This window comes from Neltuma alba, unplaced genomic scaffold, assembly GCF_004799145.2.
Source record: "Neltuma alba isolate B1F8T4 unplaced genomic scaffold, ASM479914v2 tig00012680_pilon, whole genome shotgun sequence".
Taxonomy (NCBI): Eukaryota; Viridiplantae; Streptophyta; class Magnoliopsida; order Fabales; family Fabaceae; genus Neltuma; species Neltuma alba.
In genome coordinates this window covers 29,279-52,445 of record NW_021637110.1, presented here as the reverse complement: position 1 = coordinate 52,445, position 23,167 = coordinate 29,279, and the positions used below count along the sequence as shown (strand labels likewise).

Sequence of the window (23,167 nt, the reverse complement as noted above, 5' to 3'; positions counted from 1 at the left end):
ATTTAAATATATCATAATTTAAATTATGACATTAATATCATAAGTGTGTGTCATTGTTTATAATCTATTTAAGATTCACTGACAGATTAATAATAAAATTTGCGATAAGATATTTTGTTGCAAAATTGGAATTGGTTGTCCTACTAATAAGTGGTGGAAAATTCTATTGGTAAATCTTGTGAAAAAAGCCTTTTTGAATGGATCAACGACGAAAAATTTCATTAATGATTCTGTCGCGGTTATAGAATTAGTGATGGAAGTTCTTTTTATGCAAATTTTATGTCATTAACTTCCAGTTTCTTTTGTAATGAATGCAGAAAGAAAGAGTGACAACTAACAAAAGCAAGACACAAAAGGAAATTGAAGCAAAAGAGAAGGCTAATCAAATCAAATTAAATTCATAAACTCAATTGTATTAATTAACACTATCACATGACTTGTACAAACTCAATTCAAATGCTTTTCTATGATCCTTTTTTGTTGCTCCGTCCAGATCTGTTTCTGCCGCTCTAAACTTAGTTTTTGCATTGATTTTTCAAGGGCATCCTCATTATTTGTCAATGATGAACTAGGCCATAATGATCCAAACGGATCATCTTCCTTTGGTGCTCCCAATAAAGGTTCATTAGAAACCTTGACACGAAATGTTGGTTCAACCCTTGTGTCCAGAAAATTTTGCTCCCAAGAAGTTGATTGAATCATATCTTCATTATTAGGATTCCTTGCAACAATGGTTGGTGTTGCTTCTACCATTGAAAGATTATTATTTTGAATTCTAAATGTTGGACTTGGTGTTGTGCTGGTGGTCTGATATGTATTATGGGTCTGAAAGTTTGGTATTGTGTTTGTTTGATATGAATTATGGGTCTCAAAAATTGGTTCTTTGCTCATCTGCCATGAATCATTGCTATAAGAGGATGGCATTGTGCTTGTCAAATATGAATTATAAGCATGAAAAGCTGATTCTGAATTCGTTTGAGATGAACTATGACCATGAAAAATTGGTTCTATGCTCACTTGGTTGGGAAATTGGGTATGAAGAGTTGGTTCTATGCTTGCCTGGTGAGAAGTATGTCTCTGGAAAGGTTGTTCATTGCATATCTGGTAAGAATTAATGCCTACAGAGGTTGATGTTGTGCCCATCATGTAAGAATTATGGCCTTGAAAAGGTGACTCTAAGCTTGTTTGATATGAATTGTGGCCATAAAATGTTGGTGCAATGCTTAAATGATATGACTCGTGACTTGGAGTGGAGGATGCTGAATTGATCTTAAATGAATTTGAAGAACTCAGTGTGGGTGTTGTACTTGTCCAGTATGAATCATGGCCTTGAAAACTTGATGTTGAACCATTCTTGAACGAATTTTGAGAGTTGAAGGCTGGTACTATGCTCATTTGAGATGAATTATGGCCTTGAGAAGTTGATGTTGGACTAAGCTTAAATGAACTTTGAGAAGTAAAGGTTGGTCTTGTGCTAGGTTGATATGAATCATCATGGCCTTGAGAAGTAGTTGATGTTGAACCAAACTTGAATGAATTTTGAGAATTGAAAGTTGGTATTGTATTCGTCTGATATGAATGATGGCCATCAAAACTTGATGTTACACTATTATTGAACGAATTTTGAGAGCTGAATGTTGGTGCAGTGCTTGTTTGATAATATGAATCATGGCCTTGATAGGGTGATAGTGTTGAACTAAGCTTGAATGAACTTTGAGAAGAAAAGGTTGGTGCTGTTCTGGTTTGATATGAATCATCATGGCTTTGAGAAGTTGATGTTGAACTAAACTTGAATGAGTTTTGAGAATTGAAAGTTGGTCTTGTAATCATCTGATATGCATCATGATCACCTTGAAAAGATGATATTGAACTAATCTTAAACAAATCTTGAGAATTAAAAGTTGGTGCCATACTTGTTTGATACAACTCATTACTTTGGGAAGCTAATGCTGAATTAGTCATGAATGAACCTTGAGAAGGAAAGATTGATGTTTTGCTTCCAGAAGTTGAATTTGGACTAATCTTGAATGAACCTTGAGAATGAAAGATTGAAGTAGAATTCATCCCATGATTATTTTCTTGAGAAGAAGGTACCAAAGCCATGCTATTCTCCGTAAGATCTTCCAAACTAGAGCTCGTTGGCATTGCACATGAAGTGTTTGAATTCAAGTCACCAAAAGTTGATGTCAAATCCACATCAAAACTAGAACTTTCACCAGTGAAGGTCGATACCATTACTGTTTGATTACCATCAGAGATATCAATTAAACTTGTCTGTGTTTGATCTATAGCATTGGTAAAAGGGGAAACGGTTGTATCATCAAATTCCAGAAAAGGATTGTACTGTTGATGAGGCACTATTAAATCAGATTGATCAAACAAGGAAACAATGGCATTATTATAATCTGCTGGTGCTTTCTCTGTTGTACTGCTAGTTGCTGTCTCTGCCAAAACTAACTCCCAACAATCTTGGGATGCATTGTTATTAGTGTTATCATTGTTACTACTAACAATGTTATTCTCACGTTTTTCTTTTTCTCCGTCATTCTGCACCTCATCAAGACTGACAAGGTCTAGACTTGACCCCACTGTTTGATCGTTAGTGTAAGAATGATTCGAACAAGACTCATAAGCACTAGATGAATCATCATTTTTCTCTGATTGCTTCTCATCTTCTTGATCATCACCATAATCTATCTCAAATCTCCTTGGCGTCAAAATCCCAACATCAGTAGCAATCATTAAATCCTCCAAAGATGTACAATGAGATGATGCATTTTCAGACGCTGTCTCAAAGGAACTCTCTGGTGTCCCATATCTCTCATACCCTTCAAAATGAACACTTGAACTTTCCCTTAATGCAGAAACAAACAAGTGTTTTGAGAGTGGTGAGTACTGTGAAGAAGAAGAAGAAGATTGAGCACGATGATGATTGTGATTACTGAGATTAATGTTAGTGCTACTTGTTGCTTGGTCCCTTAAGAACTCTTGCAATGTCTCCAAGAGTTCTTCTGATATTTTCTGCACTTTCGGATACTCACTGCTCCTACCAACCCCAATGCTTAAACAAAATGAATAAAAATCACTTAACTCATCAAACTGCTTGCAAGATTTCACGCAGGCTTGAAATGCAGAGACACATGCCTTGTATGGTAATTTGAAGAAGCTATCTAGAATAACAGAAAGACCATCAGAGATATCCCTATAGAGATCAAAAGTCTCCTGAACGACGGCGTATAGAGAGATTTGAACCAAACGATTTGTTTTGGCTTCCCCAGTTGGTCTTGTCCCCACAGCTCTGTCCAACAAGCGTTGCCAAAAAGTAATCTTGTCAAGAAGCATTGATGGCTTCATATCTTTGATTATTCCCGCAGTATCGTTGAACATCTTGTGATTCTTGAAAGGGCTTTGATGATTCTTGAAGTGATTCTTCGTTGAAGCTTCCCTGTTAGGAAGCAATCTAAGCGCTCATCAAGATACAAAGCCATTAATCTAACAAAAGCAGTGAATTCCCATGGACTAGAACTTGAATCATCTCTAAATCCTGAAAGATTCAGGATTCTTGAGCCTTGTCTCATTGCATGCAAGATTTCTCTAGGAAAATATGGATCACCATCCTGGAAAATTCTGAGAATGATCATGAGAGATTTCAAGGCAACGACCCAATTTCTTGTTTTCCCAATACGTTTGCCAATAGATTGAGCACATGCAGCTGCATAAACTTTGTTGGATGATACGAGACTCACAATTTCATTAACGTAACGTCCTTCGATGGGAATCTCATCATGTGTTGTGGCTTTGAGGATGACGACTTCAAGATTTGCTGCATTTGTTACCTTGGCGAGACTTAGGCTAGTTTGATCTTTTACTGCACCAATGGCCTTTCTAAGCTTGCTTGGCATGTTTCTGGTCTATAATTCAGATTGATTTTGTAGTAATAACTTCGTTTCTGCCTTCAGATTTGACTTCCGGGCATGATGGCTCGAATTTTCTGAGAGGGAAAATGACGGAAAATTTTTGTGATTTGGGTGAGAGAAAGGAAAAATGGAAAGAGAGTAATTTGCAACATTGCTTATTTCAGCAGAGGCTAAATTTAGAGTGTGAATTTTAATGGTTGAGAGTGGAAATGGGAAAGTTTTGTTCAATTTATTATATGCGTTTTACTATTTTAAGGAAGGATGGAAAAATCTGGAGTCACCAGTTATTAAATTCGAACACACTAATAAAATCTTACAACCTAGAAAATCTAGGACTATAATATACAAGAGATTATACCAGACATGCAAATCTAGTTACTACATAATCAAACAATTGATGGAAACAATTTTATGAACTTTTAAGAAGCAAGAGTAGTTTTTCCCCTTTATTTTCTCTCCCCTTTTGTTGTTTTTATTATGTATAGGAGTTTTGTTTTTTGGACATGATACGCAAAGAATTATGAATTATAGGCGAAGGTTCTTTTTCTTGGGTGGGATTAAGCTAAAACAACTTATTTTCTGAATTTTTGAGGGATCTTGTAATTATCTCACTGACCAGCTATTTGTGCAACTCGCTGCTTTTTTTTTTTTTTTTTTTTGCGTGGTTAGATTGCTGCGTGAACATATTCTATTATGTTTATTTTTAATATTAATCTTTCTAGAAAAACAAAATTTTGGGACCAAAGTTAGTAATGGTGGGTTTGGTTGAGTTGGAAGTCACGGCAAAAAAAGAAGATATTTTTGTGGAAATAAGTTATGGTTGTTGATAAATTATATTTAAATTTGTACTCACTTTTTAAAATAATTTGATATTCAGAAAATACATACAAAATCATCCCTTAAATATTTTAATTTTAAAATAGTTTTAATTGCTTAAGTTTTTTTTCATTCCGATTATTTAACTCAATTTCTTTATTTAACATTATATGCGAAAATGCTTGCTTTTATTTGGGGAAAATTACACTCAGTCCCCACAACATAATTAATAACAGCAAGTGCCTTAAAACTGTAAATCCACCACGACTTTAGGATTCTTAATTGTAAATAATTGTTGATGCACATTTACCGAAATTTCTTAATTTAAAAAATAAATAAGTTCCCTTCCTCCAATATACAGTTGCGACCATCATCAGTTGATAAAATGTTCTCAAAATGGTTTTGTGGGGAATTGAGCTTGGACCTCTTGGTTACTTAAATATTTTATAGCCATTGAGTTATTTTTTATTAAAATTAACAATAGTGAATTCGTATTTGTTGTTTTTAATTGTTTTTGTTGATTTGAGATTGATTGCATATGGTTTAGGTTATTGGAACCTTGAAATAAGGGCTTAGATTAGAATTATCGTTGGTAATGATAGTGAGGGAGTTGGAATTGCAGCTAATTTGAACTCCTATATGCTTCATTTGTCTCATAGTTTATGTGATTATATGATTGTAATTGGAATTGTTGGGCTCCATGGATTGTTGTTGTTCTTCTTTTCAATGTAAACAAAGTGGTTACTTGAAAACTAAAACAATTTTCTCAACCAAAAAAAAAAAGAAAAAATATTATGAAAAAAAACGTGAAATTACTAAATTTTAAATAAAAAATTCAATAAAAATGTATTGTTATTTGTAAATTTAATGTTGTTTGAAATATATATCAAAGTGTTGAAACCAAATTTGATTTGAGTTTTAGTAATTTCAAGCTTTTTTTTGGTGGGATTCTCCCAAAAAATTCTAAATTTAACACCAGTTCTATATTTATCGGGGTAAAAAAAACCCATTTTTTTCACTTGTAATATTAAACCGCGTGGAAAGTCTATTATTCATATTAGTTATTGTCGCAACCATGATAGAAGGTGAACAAATTTTTTTTTTTGGGTTTTTTAACTTTTCTCCACTAGTTATATTGGAATTAGTGTAGAAAACATTTTTTAACCGTTATATAAGAACGCCTTTCTGTACTAATATAAACTGAAATGGCTACTATTGTTCGTCAGACGAACTGAAAATGGAAAAGAAAATTAACTAACAGAATGGAAAAGGGACCGTAATATTTTTTTCGCCCAAAAAATTACCTTGCTTATGAATGGAAAATTTAAACCTCATAGTCAAACTTTTCTAAAAAGGAAAGAAAAAGACCCCTTGCATAAAAAGAATTGTACATGTATATATATTATACAAGACTGACAAGTAAAAAGAATTGCTTATGAACTTTTAAAAAGCTAGAGTAGTTTTTCCCCTTTATTTTCTCTCCCCTTTTGTTGTTTTTATTAGGGTGTTCACGGGACGGATCGAGATCGGGACAGGCCCGTCCCGGTTCCGTCCCGATGAATAGTAACGGGACAGATTTTCTGTCCCGTGTCCCGGTCCGTCCCGGGGTTGTCTCGGTCCCGGTCGGGACGGGACGGGACCGGGACGTCCCGAAATTAATTTTTTTTAATTTTTTAAAAAATTTTTTAAAATTTTTTTAAAAAATCTGATTTTTTTAATTATATTTTTTTGAGCTTAAATCTTATAAAAACATCTTTTTTATTTGTTTGGGCACTCTTAAACAAAAGCTCAAAATATTACATATAATAGTCATTAAAAACTCTAAACAAAAGATTTTAACACAATAAAAACTTGCTAAAAATTGTAATCATCAATAATCTCAAATCATTAACAAATATAAAAACTTTAAATAAATATATCCATAGTTCCATACAATAGTCTCAAATCTTAAAAAAATATAAAAAATGATATTATATAAAAAAATTAAAAAAAATTAAAAAAAAAAAAGGAACCGGGACGGGACGACCCCGTCCCGTGTCCCGTCCCGAAAAATTTCGGGACCGATCCGTCCCGTCCCAATAAAACCGGGACCGGAACGGGCCGACCGGGACGGGCCGGCCTTGAACACCCCTAGTTTTTATTATGTATAGGAGTTTTGTTTTTTGGACATGATAAGGAAAGAATTATGAATTATAGGCGAAGGTTCTTTTTCTTGGGTGGGATTAAGCTAAAACAACTTATTTTCTGAATTTTTGAGGGATCTTGTAATTATCTCACTGACCAGCTATTTGTGCAACTCGCTGCTTTTTTTTTTTTTTTTGCGTGGTTAGATTGCTGCGTGAACATATTCTATTATGTTTATTTTTAATGCACAACATTAATCTTTCTAGAAAAACAAAATTTTGGGACCAAAGCTAGCAATGGTGGGTCTGGTTGAGTTGGAAGTCACGGCGAAAAAAGAAGAAGATATTTTTGTGGAAATATGTTATGGTTGTTGATAAATTATATTTAAATTTGTACTCACTTTTTAAAATAATTTGATATTCAGAAAATACCCACAAAATCATCCCTTAAATATTTTAATTTTAAAATAGTTTTAATTGCTTAATTTTTTTTTTCATTCCGATTATTTAACTCACTTTCTTTGTTTAACATTATATGCGAAAATGCTTGCTTTTATTTGGGGAAAATTACACTCAGGTACCCCCTACAACATAATTAATAACAGCAAGTGCCTTAAAACTGTAAATCCACACCACGACTTTAGGATTCTTAATTGTAAATAATTGTTGATGCACATTTACCGAAATTTCTTAATTTAAAAAATAAATAAGTTCCCTTCCTCCAATATACAGTTGCGACCATCATCAGTTGCTAAAATATTCTCAAAATGGTTTTGTGGGGAATTGAGCTTTGGACCTCTTGGTTACTTAAATATTTTATAACCATTGGGTTATTTTTTATTAAAATTAACAATAGTGAATTCGTATTTGTTGTTTTTAATTGCTTTTGTTGATTTGAGATTGATTTGCATACAGTTTAGGTTATTGGAACCTTGAAATAAGGGCTTAGATTAGAATTATCGTTGGTAATGATAGTGAGGGAGTTGGAATTGCAATTAATTTGAACTCCTGTATGCTTCTTTTGTCTCATAGTTTATGTGATTATATGATTGGAATTGGAATTGTGGGGCTCCATGGATTGTTGTTGTTCTTCTTTTCAATGTAAACAAGGTGGTTACCAGATTATAAAACAATTTTCTCAAGAGAAAAAAAAAATCTTATGAAAAGAAGCGTGAAATTACTAAATTTTAAATAAAAAATTCAATAAAAATGTGTCGTTAATGTTGTTTAAAATCTATATTAAAGTGTTGAAACCAAATTTGATTAAAGTTTTAGTAATTTCAATTTTTTTTGGGATTCTCCCAAAAAAATTCTAAATTTAACACCAGTTCTCTATTTATTGGGGTAAAAAACCCCCTTTTTTTCACTTGTAATATTAATTGGGTGGAAAGTCTATTTTTCATATTAGTTATCGTCACAACCACGGTAGAAGGTGAACAAATTTCTTTTTTTTTTTTGGTTTTTTTAACTTTTCTCCACTAGCTATATTGGAATTAGTGTAGAAAACATTTTTTAACCGTTATATAAGAACGCCTTTCTGTATTAATATAAACTGAAAAGGCTACTATTGTTCGTCACACGAACTGAAAATGGAAAAGAAAATTAACTAACAGAATGGAAAAGGGACCATAATATTTTTTTTCGCCCAAAAAATTACCTTGCTTATGAATGGAAAATTTAAACCTCATAGTCAAACTTTTCTAAAAAGGAAAGAAAAAGACCCCTTGCATAAAAAGAATTGTACATGTATATATATTATACAAGACTGACAACTAACATTCGATGACGAGCGTGAGTACGGGAGGGGGAGCGAACGAGGGCGACGGCGGGGGCGAGAGAGAGGGAGATGAGAGGAAAAGGGGTGTGTCCTCCAACGGCAAGTCTTTTGGGGATGGGAGAAGATATGGGAATAGGTTTTCATGCAGGGACAAATTTTGAGTCTGGGGGAGTCTGGCTTTCTTGAAACTAATTTGTCGGCTTCTGAGGCTATGAATGGATGGCGTGAGTACTTTGCTAGGATGTGCACCGAGACATCTAAAGACGGTGAACAACGGGAGGGACAGGAGAGAGAGCCGAATGAATCATGGAGAACCACAGGCAAATTCCCGCCGTTGAAGGTTTCAGCGGATGAATATGCAGCTTGGTGTAAGCCGTATATGAACTCCCTGATTGTCAAACTGTTAGGTAAATCCTTTGGGGAGGGTTTTATGCGGCAACGAATGGAGCGTATGTGGAACCCCAAGAATCCTATGAGGATCACACCGCTGAGCAATGGATATTTCATAGTCTCCTTTACTACTCCAGAGGACCGAGACTATGCACTACAAGAAGGTCCCTGGATGATCGGCGACCACTATCTACTCGTTCAGCAATGGAGGCCTAACTTCAACCCTTGGAAAGCAGATACCCAAAAGAGAATAGCAGCCTGGATACGCATTCCAGACTTACCAGCAGAACTTTATAATGTTGAATCGCTTAGAAGACTGGGAAACTTGGTCGGCAAGACTCTGAAGATAGACAGAACTACTGCGTTCTCGGAGAGAGGTGGCTTTGCTAGGATATGTGTCGAGATAGACTTAGAACAACCGCTACTCCCAGCCTTTGAACACTTTGGAGAGGTTCGTAAAATAGAATATGAAGGCCTACATCTCATTTGTTTTCACTGCGGAACATATGGACATCACATGGATAGATGTCCTTGGAAGAGCCAGGAAAAGGCGATGCCAACCACTACGAGAGATAATCCAGATGCTACACCAGAAAATAGCACCGGTGAGGCTCCTTCGACGGAGGAAGAGTTGCAGGTTCAGCAGGGTAGTTGCGCATCAGTAGGAGGATTTTACGGGCCCCAAATGATTGTGAAACGGGATTTTAGCAAAAAGAAAATCAAGGGAGATTTGAACGGAGTTAATATTGATTCTGCGGTTAAAAAATCTTCAGTTTCTCAGAGTGATTATCGAAGGAATCTAGTATCACGTGACACTGTGGATAAAGAGGGACAGGATAGTATTATGAAGACAACTGAGGTGCTTGATATGGGAGGCTCCAGGATATTTGGAGCGGTGACTAACGATAATATTAAAAGGAAAGGGTGGACCCCAGTGGAATCCAGGAAGAAGGTCATAGGAAAAAAGAGAATACGTGGCAAAGAGATTATTCCGAAAATAAAATATCAAGCGAAAAGTAAAGAAAACAATAGGGAAGAGACCAATGGAGCTTTGACTTCTTCCAATCCCTTTTCTGTATTAGTGCATGAAAATACTTCAGAAGCTGGACCTAGGGAGGACACACCTACGAACGAAGTCATGAGACTCCAGCTCGGTAAGGACCAGGGACTGATGGTGGATAATAGCGACAGCATCACTGATTCATCTGACATGATGACAAATGTAGAAACGGGTGGCATTGGTCGAGCTAGTTTACAATCAACGACTACTGGGATGGGCAATACTGAAGTGATTGAGAGCTCTAAAGCTCAACCCTTAAATATTTTTGTCCAATGAATTTTCTGTTTTGGAACAGCCGAGGTACTGGGGCAAAATCTTTTCCAGGACTGATGCGAGAGCTGGTTCGGAAGCATAATGTTGAATTCCTCGCTATTTTGGAAACTAGAGCTAAGGGGGACCGAGCTCGACATATTTCGAGGCAGTTAGGCTTTGACAATGTTAAGATTGTTGATGCGCAAGGATTCAGTGGTGGCATCTGGGTCCTTTGGAAGGATGGAACATGGAGAATCGACGTGGTAAACATTCATGAACAGTTTATCCATTTGAGCTTTGATAATGGGACTGCTACTTCTTTCGTCACGGCAATATATGCCAATCCAAACCCTGTTAAGAGACGAGCAGCTTGGAGCTCCCTTCGATCAATAAGCGAAACTATATCCGGACCCTGGTGCATAGGGGGGGACTTTAACGGGACCCTTTCTCTTCAGGAGCGGAGATCTTTGACTCGGGTTGGGAGTTGTGTTGACCGTGAATTCTGTCAATGGGTTGATGATTTAGAACTTTTCGACTTAGGATGCAAAGGACCGTACTTCACCTGGAAGAGAGACGGGTGTGAAAGTCGCTTGGATCGTGTACTTGCTAACTCTTCCTTCATGCAAACTTATCCTAACGTCTCGGTACTAAACCTCCCATTCTTCAAATCTGACCATCGACCTATTCTCATGCGCTTGGGACATGAAGAGAGGAATAATGGAAGAAGGGAGACTATCTTTCGTTTTGTTGCACCTTGGGTCCTTCATGAAAACTTTGACTCATTCGTGCAGTCCACGTGGCACAAAGATGATAGTTGGCGGGCAAACATCACTCGATTTCAATCTGAAGCTTTGGTTTAGAGTCGGGAGGTATTTGGTCACTTGGGTCGTAGGCGAAGGCATCTTCTTAATAGACTTGAAGGGCTTAACAGTACTTCTCATACTTGTATTAATCGACATTCTATGGATCTGTTGCTTCATCACATTTGGAAGGAACTCGAGGGTGTTTTACTGCAGGAAGATTTGCTATGGACCCAGAAGGCCAAGTGTGACTGGTACGTGTTGGGAGATAAGAACTCACGATACTTTCATGCTAAGGTGAATGCGCGGAAAAGACGGAATAAAATAGAAGCACTAAAAAATGAGAGTAACGAGTGGGTGTTTGATAACAAAGAAATTAAAGGCATTGCTTTATCCTTTTACCAGAATTTATTCTGTGAAGATACCCCTTTTCCTTCTAACCTCTCTTGCAGTTTCTCCTTTCCTGCAATGGATGGGGATCATATTGAAACACTTAGAGGTAAAGTGTTACCTGAAGAGATCAAGCAGGCTGTATTCAGTATAGGGGCACTCAAGTCTCCTGGTCCTGATGGATTGGGCGCTGTATTCTTTCAAAACCAATGGAACCATGTTGGCTATTCTGTTGTCAAATTCGTCCAGGAGGCCTTCAACAACCCTGCTTCTATAGGTGATATAAATGGCACGTTTATTGTTCTAATCCCGAAGAAGGACCAACCTGAAACAATTAAAGATTTCCGGCCTATAAGCTTATGTAATGTTATTTACAAAGCTATTACCTAGGTGGTTGCCAATCGAATTAAAAATGTATTGCCTTCTATTATTTCTCCTAATCAATGTGGCTTTGTTCCTGGTAGATTGGGCTTAGATAATGTGATTATAGCACAGGAAGTCATCCACTCCATGAGAAATATGAAGGGAAAAAAGGGATTTATGGCAATTAAAATTGATCTTGAGAAGGCCTATGATCGTCTCAACTGGGATTTCATTATTTGCTCCCTCACTGAGCTTAACATTCCTTCGCAGCTTCTAAATGTGATTCGAAGTTGCATATTCTCTCCTAAAATGCAGATTCTATGGGAAGGCAGTAAGACCACAGAATTCTTGCCTACCCGTGGTATACGGCAAGGTGACCCGATATCTCCCTATCTATTTGTCATTTGTATTGAGAAGCTTGCTCATTTAATTCAAGAACAGATACATCTTAAAAGGTGGAAACCCATTCGGCTGAATAAGAATGGGCCACCTATTTCTCATCTCTTTTTCGCGGATGATCTCATCTTGTTCACCGAAGCTTCCATAGAGCAGGTTGATGTCATTAAAAAATGCTTAGGCGACTTCTGCAATGCTTCAGGACAGAGAGTGAGTCAAAGTAAAACCCGAGTGTTCTTCTCAAGCAACATGAACCACACTCGCACTTCCCAGCTTAGTGAGAGGCTGGGCTTCACTAGTACTGTTGATCTTGGAAAGTATCTGGGAGTTCCTCTTCATCATGAAAGAGTTAAGAAGAATACGTATCAATATGTGATTGATAAAGTTAAAGCTAGATTGAGTAACTGGAAGGCTAATACCATCTCTTTTGCTGGGAGGCATACACTCGCATCGTCGGTAATTCAAGCTGTCCCTCTTTATCCCTTGCAAACCTGTGATATGCTCGTCTCTATATGTGATGATCTAGATAAACAGGCTAGGAACTTTCTCTGGGGTTCTAGCAGTGAACGGAAGAGAGTGCACCTTCTTTCTTGGAACGTGGTATGCCGCGAAAAAAGGAAGGGTGGACTGGGGCTTCGACACGCAAGGCTACAAAACCAAGCTTTCATGATGAAAGCTGGTTGGGGTTTGATGAAACATAAGGATGCACTTTGGGCAAGGGTAGTCCGTAGCAAGTACAAGTGTGGGGAGGACCTGGTTCCGAGGATTGACAAGGATCGACCAGGGTCACGGCTTTGGAAAGGGATTAAGTGTAATTGGGATCTGGTGGCCGACGGCTCTGAAAGTGTAGTTAACAGGCACGGGAGTGAAGAAATTCGATGGAAACATGAGAAGCATGGGGACTTCTCTGTTAAGTCAGCATACAGAATGCTTAACAGGGAAGCGAATAATGAGCAGGCCCCATGGACGTATGTCTGGAAGCTTAACACGCCTCAAAGGTGCAAAACATTTATGTGGCTCACTCTCCATAACAAACTCCTGACTAATGAAGCTTGTATCAGAAGAGGAATCAGTGTCGCACCAGAATGTGTGTGGTGTGAACAGCCTATTGAAAACTCTCTCCATGTACTTCGAGACTGCCCGGATATTAAATCATTATGGGTCTCTCTCATTAAGCCTGAACGGACGAGCAGATTTTTCAGGTGTGATATTCAAGAATGGTGCGCTATGAATCTGAGGGAGAAGTTTGGACGGGTCGGAGAACAGTGGCGAGAACTGTTTACGGTAATTTGCTGGCTAATATGGAAGCGCAGGAATGAGAAAATGTTTGAGGACCAGACAAGTAGTGTGCAGGAGATACTCGGCAAGGCAAGAGCGACTTTGATAAGTTTTACCTCGGCAAGAAATAAACTGCAGAATGTCAACATCCGTGGAGCCCAAACACACTCGGTGAGGAATTTTGGTTCGAGGATAGAAAATGGAATTACCGTCCGGGTGGATGGTGCCTTCTCGCGTAGTAATGGGAGGACAGGCTGTGGAGGAGTAATCATAACTTCAGAGGGCACTCTACTTGAATCTTTCATGTTAAGATTACCTGATGGGGATGCTTTGGTTGCTGAACTCTGGGCATGCCTCATAGGGCTTAAACGGGCTTGGGATAGAGGCCATAGAAGAGTCTGCATGTTGAATGACTCTTTGGATGCTATACAACTGATTAAACAGGGAGATCATGATTTGCATGAGAATTGGGAACTGATACAAGAGATACGATCCATGCTCCTACGGGATTGGCTGGTTGAGGTTGGACACTCAAGTAGGGAGGAAAACGTGGATGCTGATCGACTCGCGAAGAGGGCGCTTTCAATGCCGCTGGGTCTCCATATTTCTTTGACTGATAACTCTCATGTCGTTTCTAGTACTGTAGTTCTCTAGTTGCTTTTGGTTTCTTCTCTTATCAAAAAAAAAAAAGACTGACAACTAACAACAATGAATGTATGGAATTAAATAAACACTAAACAATAATCAAGGTTACATTATTACAATCATCCTTTAATTTATTTACTCTAGAAAATAATCCAAACACAATCATCAATCAAAGATAAAAGATGATATTATCTCCGATCCTAATTATAAGATCTCATTTGAATACTACAGACAGAATCTTATAATTAGAAACAGAGTTGGTGTATTATATTAAACTCCTGTGTGTGTAATTAATCTGCCTTTTCTCAGAAGCAAGCGTCCAAAACACAACAGCAACACAGTGCCGCACAACTGCATAAAATTGGTCAAACCAATGCTCAAATTAGTTCTAGCTTAAATAAAATTGGATGGAAAATCATTTTTAATTTGTAAATTTATTCAGTATCAGAATTTTCAATTGAAAAAACATGTATCAAAGAACTACTTCATACCAGTTCAAATCAACTTTCTTAATCTTTACAATCATCCTTTAATTTATTTACTCTAGCAAATAATCCAAACACAATCATCAATCAAATATAAAAGATGATACTACCTCCGATTGTAATTATAAGATCTCGTTTGAATACTACATACATGATCTTATAATTAAAAACGAAGTTAGTATATTATGTTAGTTCTAACTAATACACTTAATTAGTAAGGATATTTTAGGAATAACAACACTTATTTATTACAAATAACTAACTTAACTTACTTCCTTAATCTCCTCAAATAAGTCAACTGGGTCTTATAATTAGGACCGGAGGTAGTAAACTCCTGTCTGTGTGTATATAAGTATGGGTGTGATTAATCTTCCTTTTCTCAGAAGCAAGCGTCCAAAACATTACACAACAGCAACACAATGCCGCACAACTGCATAAAATTGGTCAAACCAATACTCCAATTAGTTCTAGCTTAAATAAAATTGGATGGAAAATCATTTTTAATTTGTAAATTTATTTAGTATCAGAATTTTCAATTGAAAAAACATGTATCAAAGAACTACTTCAATTCATACCAGTTCAAATCACCTTTCTTAATCTTTAAAATTTCAGGAAAAATATTCACCTAAACATTTATTCTGTGCGGATAAATCCCATATACCTTTTAAATTATATTTTTGAGAATATGTAGCCTCTCAAGATTTAAGTTATATGTAAGCTCAAAAACTTTATTACTGCCAGTGGAAAAATTATGTACATAAATGAAGGGTTTTAAAAGAATTCATTGCAAAGTTTGACAATGTGAGAAAATTTACATAACATAAAATTTAGGGAAATTATGTACAATTTTCCCCCAGTTTAAAAATTAACTCATGTATGAGATATTACTAATGTTTGGTAGCAATTGAAAATCATTTTCAAATATTTTGAAAAAAGTTGCAAGTGGTAGGTGCTATAATTGGGCCCACCATTTAATTTAAAGCATCAAGAAAAATGTGATACACACACACATATATATAGAGAGAGTATACCATCCTTTCCAGAAGCCATCGCCTCTGGGCTTGGTGTTGACAGGAGGAGCATTAGGGTTTGGAGAAGGGTCAGTGGTGGGATAACCAACTGGTGGAGGAGGAGCTGCATATACACCACCTGGTGCAGCTGTTGACGGTGCATTAGGATATGCTGTTCATTTGAAAACAAAAAACAAATTAATTAATAAATTAATCTTCTTGCAATTTTTTTTAAAAAAGAAAATCTACCCATCATGATCTGAAAGAGAATAATTAAGATATGATTAAAAGGTTAACAATATTGTTGGTTCATACAGTTTAAGTTTTGGTCTGCCTTAGTTTCAAGGTGGTTTTTAATCCTATGGTTTCATAAAAATTTGATCCGAATCAATGTTGTTAAATGTAGGGATTAAAACCAAAAATTGTTTTAAAATATAGAGACTAATTAATTGTACTTTTAACATATTTTAATTTCGGTGATGTTAACTCGCACCAAATCTTTATAAAACTATAGGAGTCAAAAATCATGTTTGGAAAGTATAAGAATAAAATTAAAATTTCGATCAAATTATAACAACTAATAATGGTATTAATTTTATATTAAACACAAGACCTTAAGTATATATTTTTGTCCATTAAAAACTTCATTACATAAAAATTTAAATATAGTGAAATAAATCTTCTAAAATGAATCAATATCAATTATAAAAAAAAATTAAGAATACAATTTTTTTCCCAAAATGCCATCCACAGGTCATCATACAACGCATGTGACGCGCCACATTCATAATCCAGTCATTTAAATCATGAGAGATGAAAAGAGTAGGACCCACATGAAGAAAATTGAAGCCAATAATTATATTATCTTTCCTTCGCCTTGACAACTCAGCCCGATCAAAGCAATCATAACTTTTCCTTTTTCTTTTGGGGTAAAGGAAAGCAATCATAGTTTAACCATAAAGTCAGAAATTACTCCATTAATTAATTTCTGTCGATAATGTCCTTCATATATATTTCCTACCACGGCAGATAATATGGAAAGCTCTCATTCCTAATTCTACAAAAAGTCCTACAAATTTAAAACATGCATAACAATGTTGCCATCTCTATGATATATACGCTTGCTGGCAAATCCATATCTTCCAATGACTGATAAGTTAATTAAATTAAATCCTAAAGTTAAAGGAGCTCAGAAGGCAAGCTAAAAACCTGACCAATCTTAATATTGCAGTTAAAAACTTAATTACCTGTTGGAACACCGGAACTCATGGTTGAAAGAGTGTGTATATATATATATATGTAAACCGAGCGCTTCTGCAACTAAAGAACTGAGTTGAACTGAACCAGGCGACCCAGAAATATATATATATATATATATGGAGAGATCAACGAAACGTCGATGCTTACAAGAAAATAAACGAAGAAGAAGAAAAGAAAGATTCAATTTGAGGGAGGAGGAGGAAGAAGACAATGGTATATTTATAGAGAGATCATCGGAAGTTGCTTGGAAGGAATCGCACGTCGCTAAGGAAAGAAGATGAGAACACGACGTCTGCTTCCGCGTGAGCAACATAAAATAAATTATAAAATTAATTGAATATTCTGAATGGACACGTGTATCTACGTTCCAGATGAATCTGATCTAATTAATTAATATCGGTTAATGGTTGAAAACTAAAGTCTTATTGTTTTGTAAATTATTTTTTCAACATTTTTTTGAAAAATTATCCTACACAAAGACAAGTTGCGATTTTCTATAACATACAAAATAAGTGTAATAAAAATAAAAATAATATTGAGATGAAAAGTATTCTTTATATCTTTAAATAATAATTTACAGTAAAACAAGCAGTTAATTTTTAAATTTTCAGGATTTATCAATCAATACGTATACATGTATATTGCGCAAAAATTGCAGTTTTAAATGTAATTAAGGTTACTGTTATACTGGGTATATCTCGTCTATGAAAATAAACAAATAAAAAACTAGGAATATATGAACAATACAAATGCACGAATCTTTATGTCCCAGATAAATCTGATCTTTTGGTTAAAGAAAAAAGGATAAATCTGATCCTATATCAATAGTGAGGTCTTATTCTATTTATTGATTCCAAGCACTTTGTTTTTTTCCAAAAGATCTCGGAAAATTATGATAGTTTTTTGTTATTATTTTTTTTTGGTGAGCATAATATTTTTTGTTATGTAAGAAGCTCTTTGGCGGATCCACAAAAAAGATGGACTTACACTAAAACATACATGATAGAACAAGTTAGCCTTTAAGAATAATTAAAATACTAACTATTTTTAAAGCAATTTTTAATAATTTTAGATATTCAAAAGCAATTCTTTTTAAATGTCCACTCTACAAAGGAGATAGAGGGGATATATCTTCGGTCTACCTCCAGTATTATAACTAGGACCTTAGTATATTATAAAACATATACCACCTCCGGTCTTTAATATAAGATCTTGTTTAATTTTTATTTTAATTCTAAATATAAAACTCCAATATATTTTTTCTCTAATATTTACCTATTTTTTTAAGATAGTTCTAACTAATCCACTTGATTAGTAAGAATATTTTTTTAAACAAACTTATTTATTACAAATAACCAACTTAACTTATTTTTTTAATCTACTTAAATTACTTAATTAGCTCATTTTTAGTATGGGAGGTAGTATTAGTTTGTCGATCTTTTATGTGTCTTCGAGATGTTGGATCATTGGATGTATTCAAAAACTAAAGTATTATTTTTTCAAAGGCGAAAGTGCAGTGTTGATTTATGACTCTTAGGGCCTGTTTGGTTTGAGGTGAGGTGAGGGGAGGGGAGGGGAGGGGAGGTTTCATCCTCCCCTTGTTTGGTTTGATTAAAAAGGAGGGGAGGGGAGGGCATTTAATGATCCCTTGTTTGGTTCAAGGAGGGGAGGGGAGGGATAGTAATAATCAATTTACCATTTTACCCTTACATATTAGTTTATGTTTTTTATTGATATATTATATAAATTAATTTACATCTTAATTTAAATTATATAATTTAATAAAATTCAGTCTTATCATGTTAATATGTGTATTAAAGAATTGGTATAGTAATTTTTTATTCTAATTAATATAATAATATATTTAAAATAATCAAATTAACAAATTTTATATGCTATAAGAAAAATGAAATTTTATTTTCTTTAGGCTATCTTTTTTTCCAGCTTTAAAATATATTTAATAAATAATATATTTATAAAAAACAATTAATTTTATAATATTATAATTTTTTAAATATTTTTTATTTTTAAATATTTTTTATAATATATTTTTAATTATAATAATGTATATATTTTTTATTTTTTTTACTTAGGATAATATATTTTTTATTTGAAATAAATATTATAATAATATATTTTATGGGTAGAAGTGGAATATTAAAAAAGCTATAAGGGTATAATGGTCCAAAATTTTGGCTCCTCTCCAAAAACCCCCAATTTGGAGGGGAGCCAAAATGGGGGGAGGGAGGGGAGGGGACATTTTAACTCCCCTCCCCTCCAAAATTTCTAATCAAATGAGGGAAGGGGTTCATTTTCCCTCCCCTCCCCTCCCCTCCCCTCCCCTCATTTTCCCTCCCCTCCCCTCCAACCAAACACACCCTTAAAGACTGGGCTGAGCTGGGCCGGCTTTTATGGGCTACCTAATCCACGTCTTCATTTGTTAGCTGCGTGGACCCTTATTCATTCTTTTGGACTTTTCGTGCTAAACCCAAAAAAAAAAAAAGTAATTGTCCCCAGGATTAAGCAACAAAATATTATTCTTATCATTTATTATAAGAAATAATAAACAATATTCCTGTTTGTTTTCTTAGAAACAGTCTATGTTGGTTGAATCTTGATTGTTTAGGTCGGCAGCGCAGCTAATTTTGTATTTTGTTGATTGTCTGGTGACGCTAATATATAGGAGAATTTTGATTCTGTTTTTTCAAATATGTGCTAGTATGTAAGAAAATTAAGCAATATAAAAATATTTCATATGAAAATCAAATTGAAAATCAACTTTTGAAACTACAAAAATATTACTTTATGTTTTTATAAATATTTTTATATTTAGCTTATTTTTATGTGTTTTTAATAAATCATCATGTTTATAATATACTTTTAATGTGAGTTATGAATTTATATGCATATATTAGTAAAAATTAAATTTGGTTTCTCTTTTTTACTATTAAAATTAAGTATTTAAAGTATATCTAGTAACTGTTTTGTTATTTCGTTTATAAATAATATGGTTAAAGTAACATTCAACAATTTGATGTTATTTTTCTGGTATATCCAGCAACCCCTGATATTATTTCTCAGTTACATTTAGTATCCTAATCCTATTTTTGATTTTTAGCTTACTAGGGTATTAGACGCACTATAAAATTAAGGTGCTAGAAGTGTTAAAAAATTTAAGTGTTGGATATATGAAAAATAACATGAGTGCAGCATGCTACTTTGTCCTCGAAACTTTTTTTTTTTAAATTTTAACATTTTAAGTTTGCGTGGTTTAAAAATTAAAATAGTATAATTGAAAAAAAAAAATTCTATTATGACCCAACTTACGCGGATCTCATGCGATGTAACACTTGTCAACGGGTTGATTGATATATTATGTATCACTATAATATGAGCGTACATATGCATATGATTTCTTGTCTTCAGAACAGTTTTTTATTTTGAAAGAAATAAAAAAATTGCTTGAAAATGTGCCTATTAAAAGTAATTAATATAAAAAAAATTATGTTTTCATCTTTACCGCCTTATATATTTTTCTATAAAATTGTTCTGAAAACATTAAAAATAAAGCATAGAATCAAAATTTTGTAAATATTTTACTTTTATTCTCATTGCAACCCTTTATTTTCAGTTAAGCATGAACATTTTTCTTTTTCTTTTTTTTTTTTGGATTACAAGGGGGCGGGATCCAACCCACAACACACGCACTGCACACACCTACATACAACTCGGTCAAACGGCCAGGGGGTTGAACATTTTTCTTTTGTTAAGGCAACCCGATGCACAAGGTGAAGAGCCATTCTTTAAGCAAGTCGTCCACTTTCCACTTCACTTTTCTCCTATCTTCCTTAAGTTTTGGATCCTTTAATTAAATTTTAGTGAAGTCATTTTATTCATTCATTTTTTTTAAAAAAAAATTAAACATCTATCAATAATGCTTTCATCAAATATTAAATATGAATCATTAAAATTTTATCAAACCGCACGGATTTAGCAGAGAAGAGGATGAGGAGAGGAGACCTCCATCAGAGAACCAAGATTTAAAAACAAGCAAAAGAAAATTCAGGTTATGTAGTTTTAGCTCCTTCTACAACTAAGTAGTCATGTAATTTTTTTCGGATTTTTGTAGCTCAAATAATACTAAATACTACCTCTTTTAAATTTTTTTTTTTAACACGAAGATGTGAGTTTTAACACTTTGTAGAGGGCATAATGAGTGCATGAATTATGATAAAAGAAGTCATAAATAATTTTGTTTTGCATATTTGGGTCATAAACCTCCTTTTTGCAAAAAAAAAAAGAAAAAAGAACATCTTAGAATATCCAAACATTTGGTGTTATTATTTGCAACTAATTTATCTTGCATTTTTACATTTTATTTTTGTTAAATATTTCTTTTGTTTTTTTTTTAATAACGTGGAGTAATAGGAAGATAGGATATCGTGAGGTTCTCAGAGCCCGATTATGTGGTATTCTTGCTTGAGTGAAACTCTCTTGGAATTACGGATACGAGTGTGACTGGTTAAAATTGACCACAACGGTCATGAAAATCTAGGTCTGGTATGGCTTTTACAAAAGAATTATTTAACTCCAGTGTCAATTTAAACATAAATTTTAGGCTTAAATTAGTTTTTAAGCTCTTTAATTGGCTTTTGGTTCATAAATTAAATTGGCTTTTAAATAGGAGGTAGCTCAAAGACTCGTCATTAATTATACTATCTGTGTTCTCATGATCTCATGAATTATGACATGGTGATACATAAGCCTGCAAAAGCAATCAAAGTTTTAATTCTATTGACAGTTTTACAGCCTCTGAGTGCAGCAAAATATTGAGATGTTCATCCCTTAATGCATCCTACATCCTGTAATTATATTAAGGATTAGAAGTTTGTCATTCACTTGGGCTTTGCCTTCTCTTGTGTGAATATATATATATATATATATGTGTGTGTGCATAATGTGTTCACATCCTATGCATCTAACTTTGTCTAATAGATTCATTCACATTATGACGTAAAAGGCACAAGCCTTTTTTTTTTTGGGTGCTATGTACAAATATCCTTTTATTATAGGCAACTAGCAAATGCTCCCCCGTGCGTTGCACTACAAGAATACACTGTCAAGTTCTAACATAAATGGATCTAAAATCAAACACAATATTATGATGAAGTAACAAATTCCACATTGACAACACTTTCTTAACAGACAAATAAAAAAGTAATCTTACCCAGCCGTTACACTTGTGACACATTCCTAAAGATTTCTCTGTAAACAACATTTCTTGTCTTTGTATTCGTACAACTTCCACTCTCACTGATAACAATCTTCAAACCTTCAATGGATCTAATTCTTCAACCCCAATGCTTAAACAAAATGAATAAAAATCACTCAACTCATCAAACTGCTTGCAAGATTTCACGCAGGCTTGAAATGCAGAGACACATGCCTTGTATGGTAATTTGAAGAAGCTATCTAGAATAACAGAAAGACCATAAGAGATATCCCTATAGAGATCAAAAGTCTCCTGAACGACGGCGTATAGAGAGATTTGAACTAAACGATTTGTTTTGGCTTCCCCAGTTGGTCTTGTCCCCACAGCTCTGTCCAACAAGCGTTGCCAGAAAGTAATCTTGTCAAGAAGCATTGATGGCTTCATATCTTTGATTATTCCCGCAGTATCGTTGAACATCTTGTGATTCTTGAAAGGGTTTTGATGATTCTTGAAGGTGATTCTTCGTTGAAGCTTCCCTGTTAGGAAGCAATCTAAGCGTTCATCAAGGTACAAAGCCATTAATCTGACAAAAGCAGTGAATTCCCATGGACTAGAACTTGAATCATCTCTAAATCCTGAAAGATTCAGGATTCTTGAGCCTCGTCTCATTGCATGCAGGATTTCTCTAGGAAAATATGGATCACCATCCTGGAAAATTCTGAGAATGATCATGAGAGATTTCAAGGCAACGACCCAATTTCTTGTTTTTCCAATACGTTTGCCAATAGATTGAGCACATGCAGCTGCATAAACTTTGTTGGATGATACGAGACTCACAATTTCATTAACGTAACGTCCTTCGATGGGAATCTCATCATGTGTTGTGGCTTTGAGGATGACGACGTCAAGATTTGCTGCATTTGTTACCTTGGCCAGACTCAGGCTAGTTTGATCTTTTACTGCACCAATGGCCTTTCTAAGCTTGCTTGGCAT

At 34.7% G+C, this 23,167-nt stretch overlaps 1 protein-coding gene across 1 annotated transcript; it reads right to left on the bottom strand.

Annotated features, from left to right (window-relative positions):
* Positions 1–447: 447 nt before the first annotated feature.
* On the bottom strand, positions 448–23,167 carry LOC114729799 (putative GPI-anchored protein pfl2). The gene is made up of 2 exons (XM_028916837.1): positions 22,652–23,167; positions 448–3,378 (listed from the first exon to the last, which is right to left on the bottom strand). The coding sequence occupies exons 1-2, from the start codon at positions 23,165–23,167 to the stop codon at positions 448–450; spliced, it is 3,447 nt and encodes a 1,148-aa protein (XP_028772670.1).

Excerpts from the sequence above, each read along its gene's own strand:
- LOC114729799 (XM_028916837.1), bottom strand. The coding sequence starts at position 23,167 with ATGCCAAGCAAGCTTAGAAAGGCCATTGGTGCAGTAAAAGATCAAACT. Across the intron at positions 3,379-22,651 it reads ACCCTTTCAAGAATCACAAG|GATACTGCGGGAATAATCAA; the intron begins ATGTTCAACGAT and ends AAGATGTTCAAC.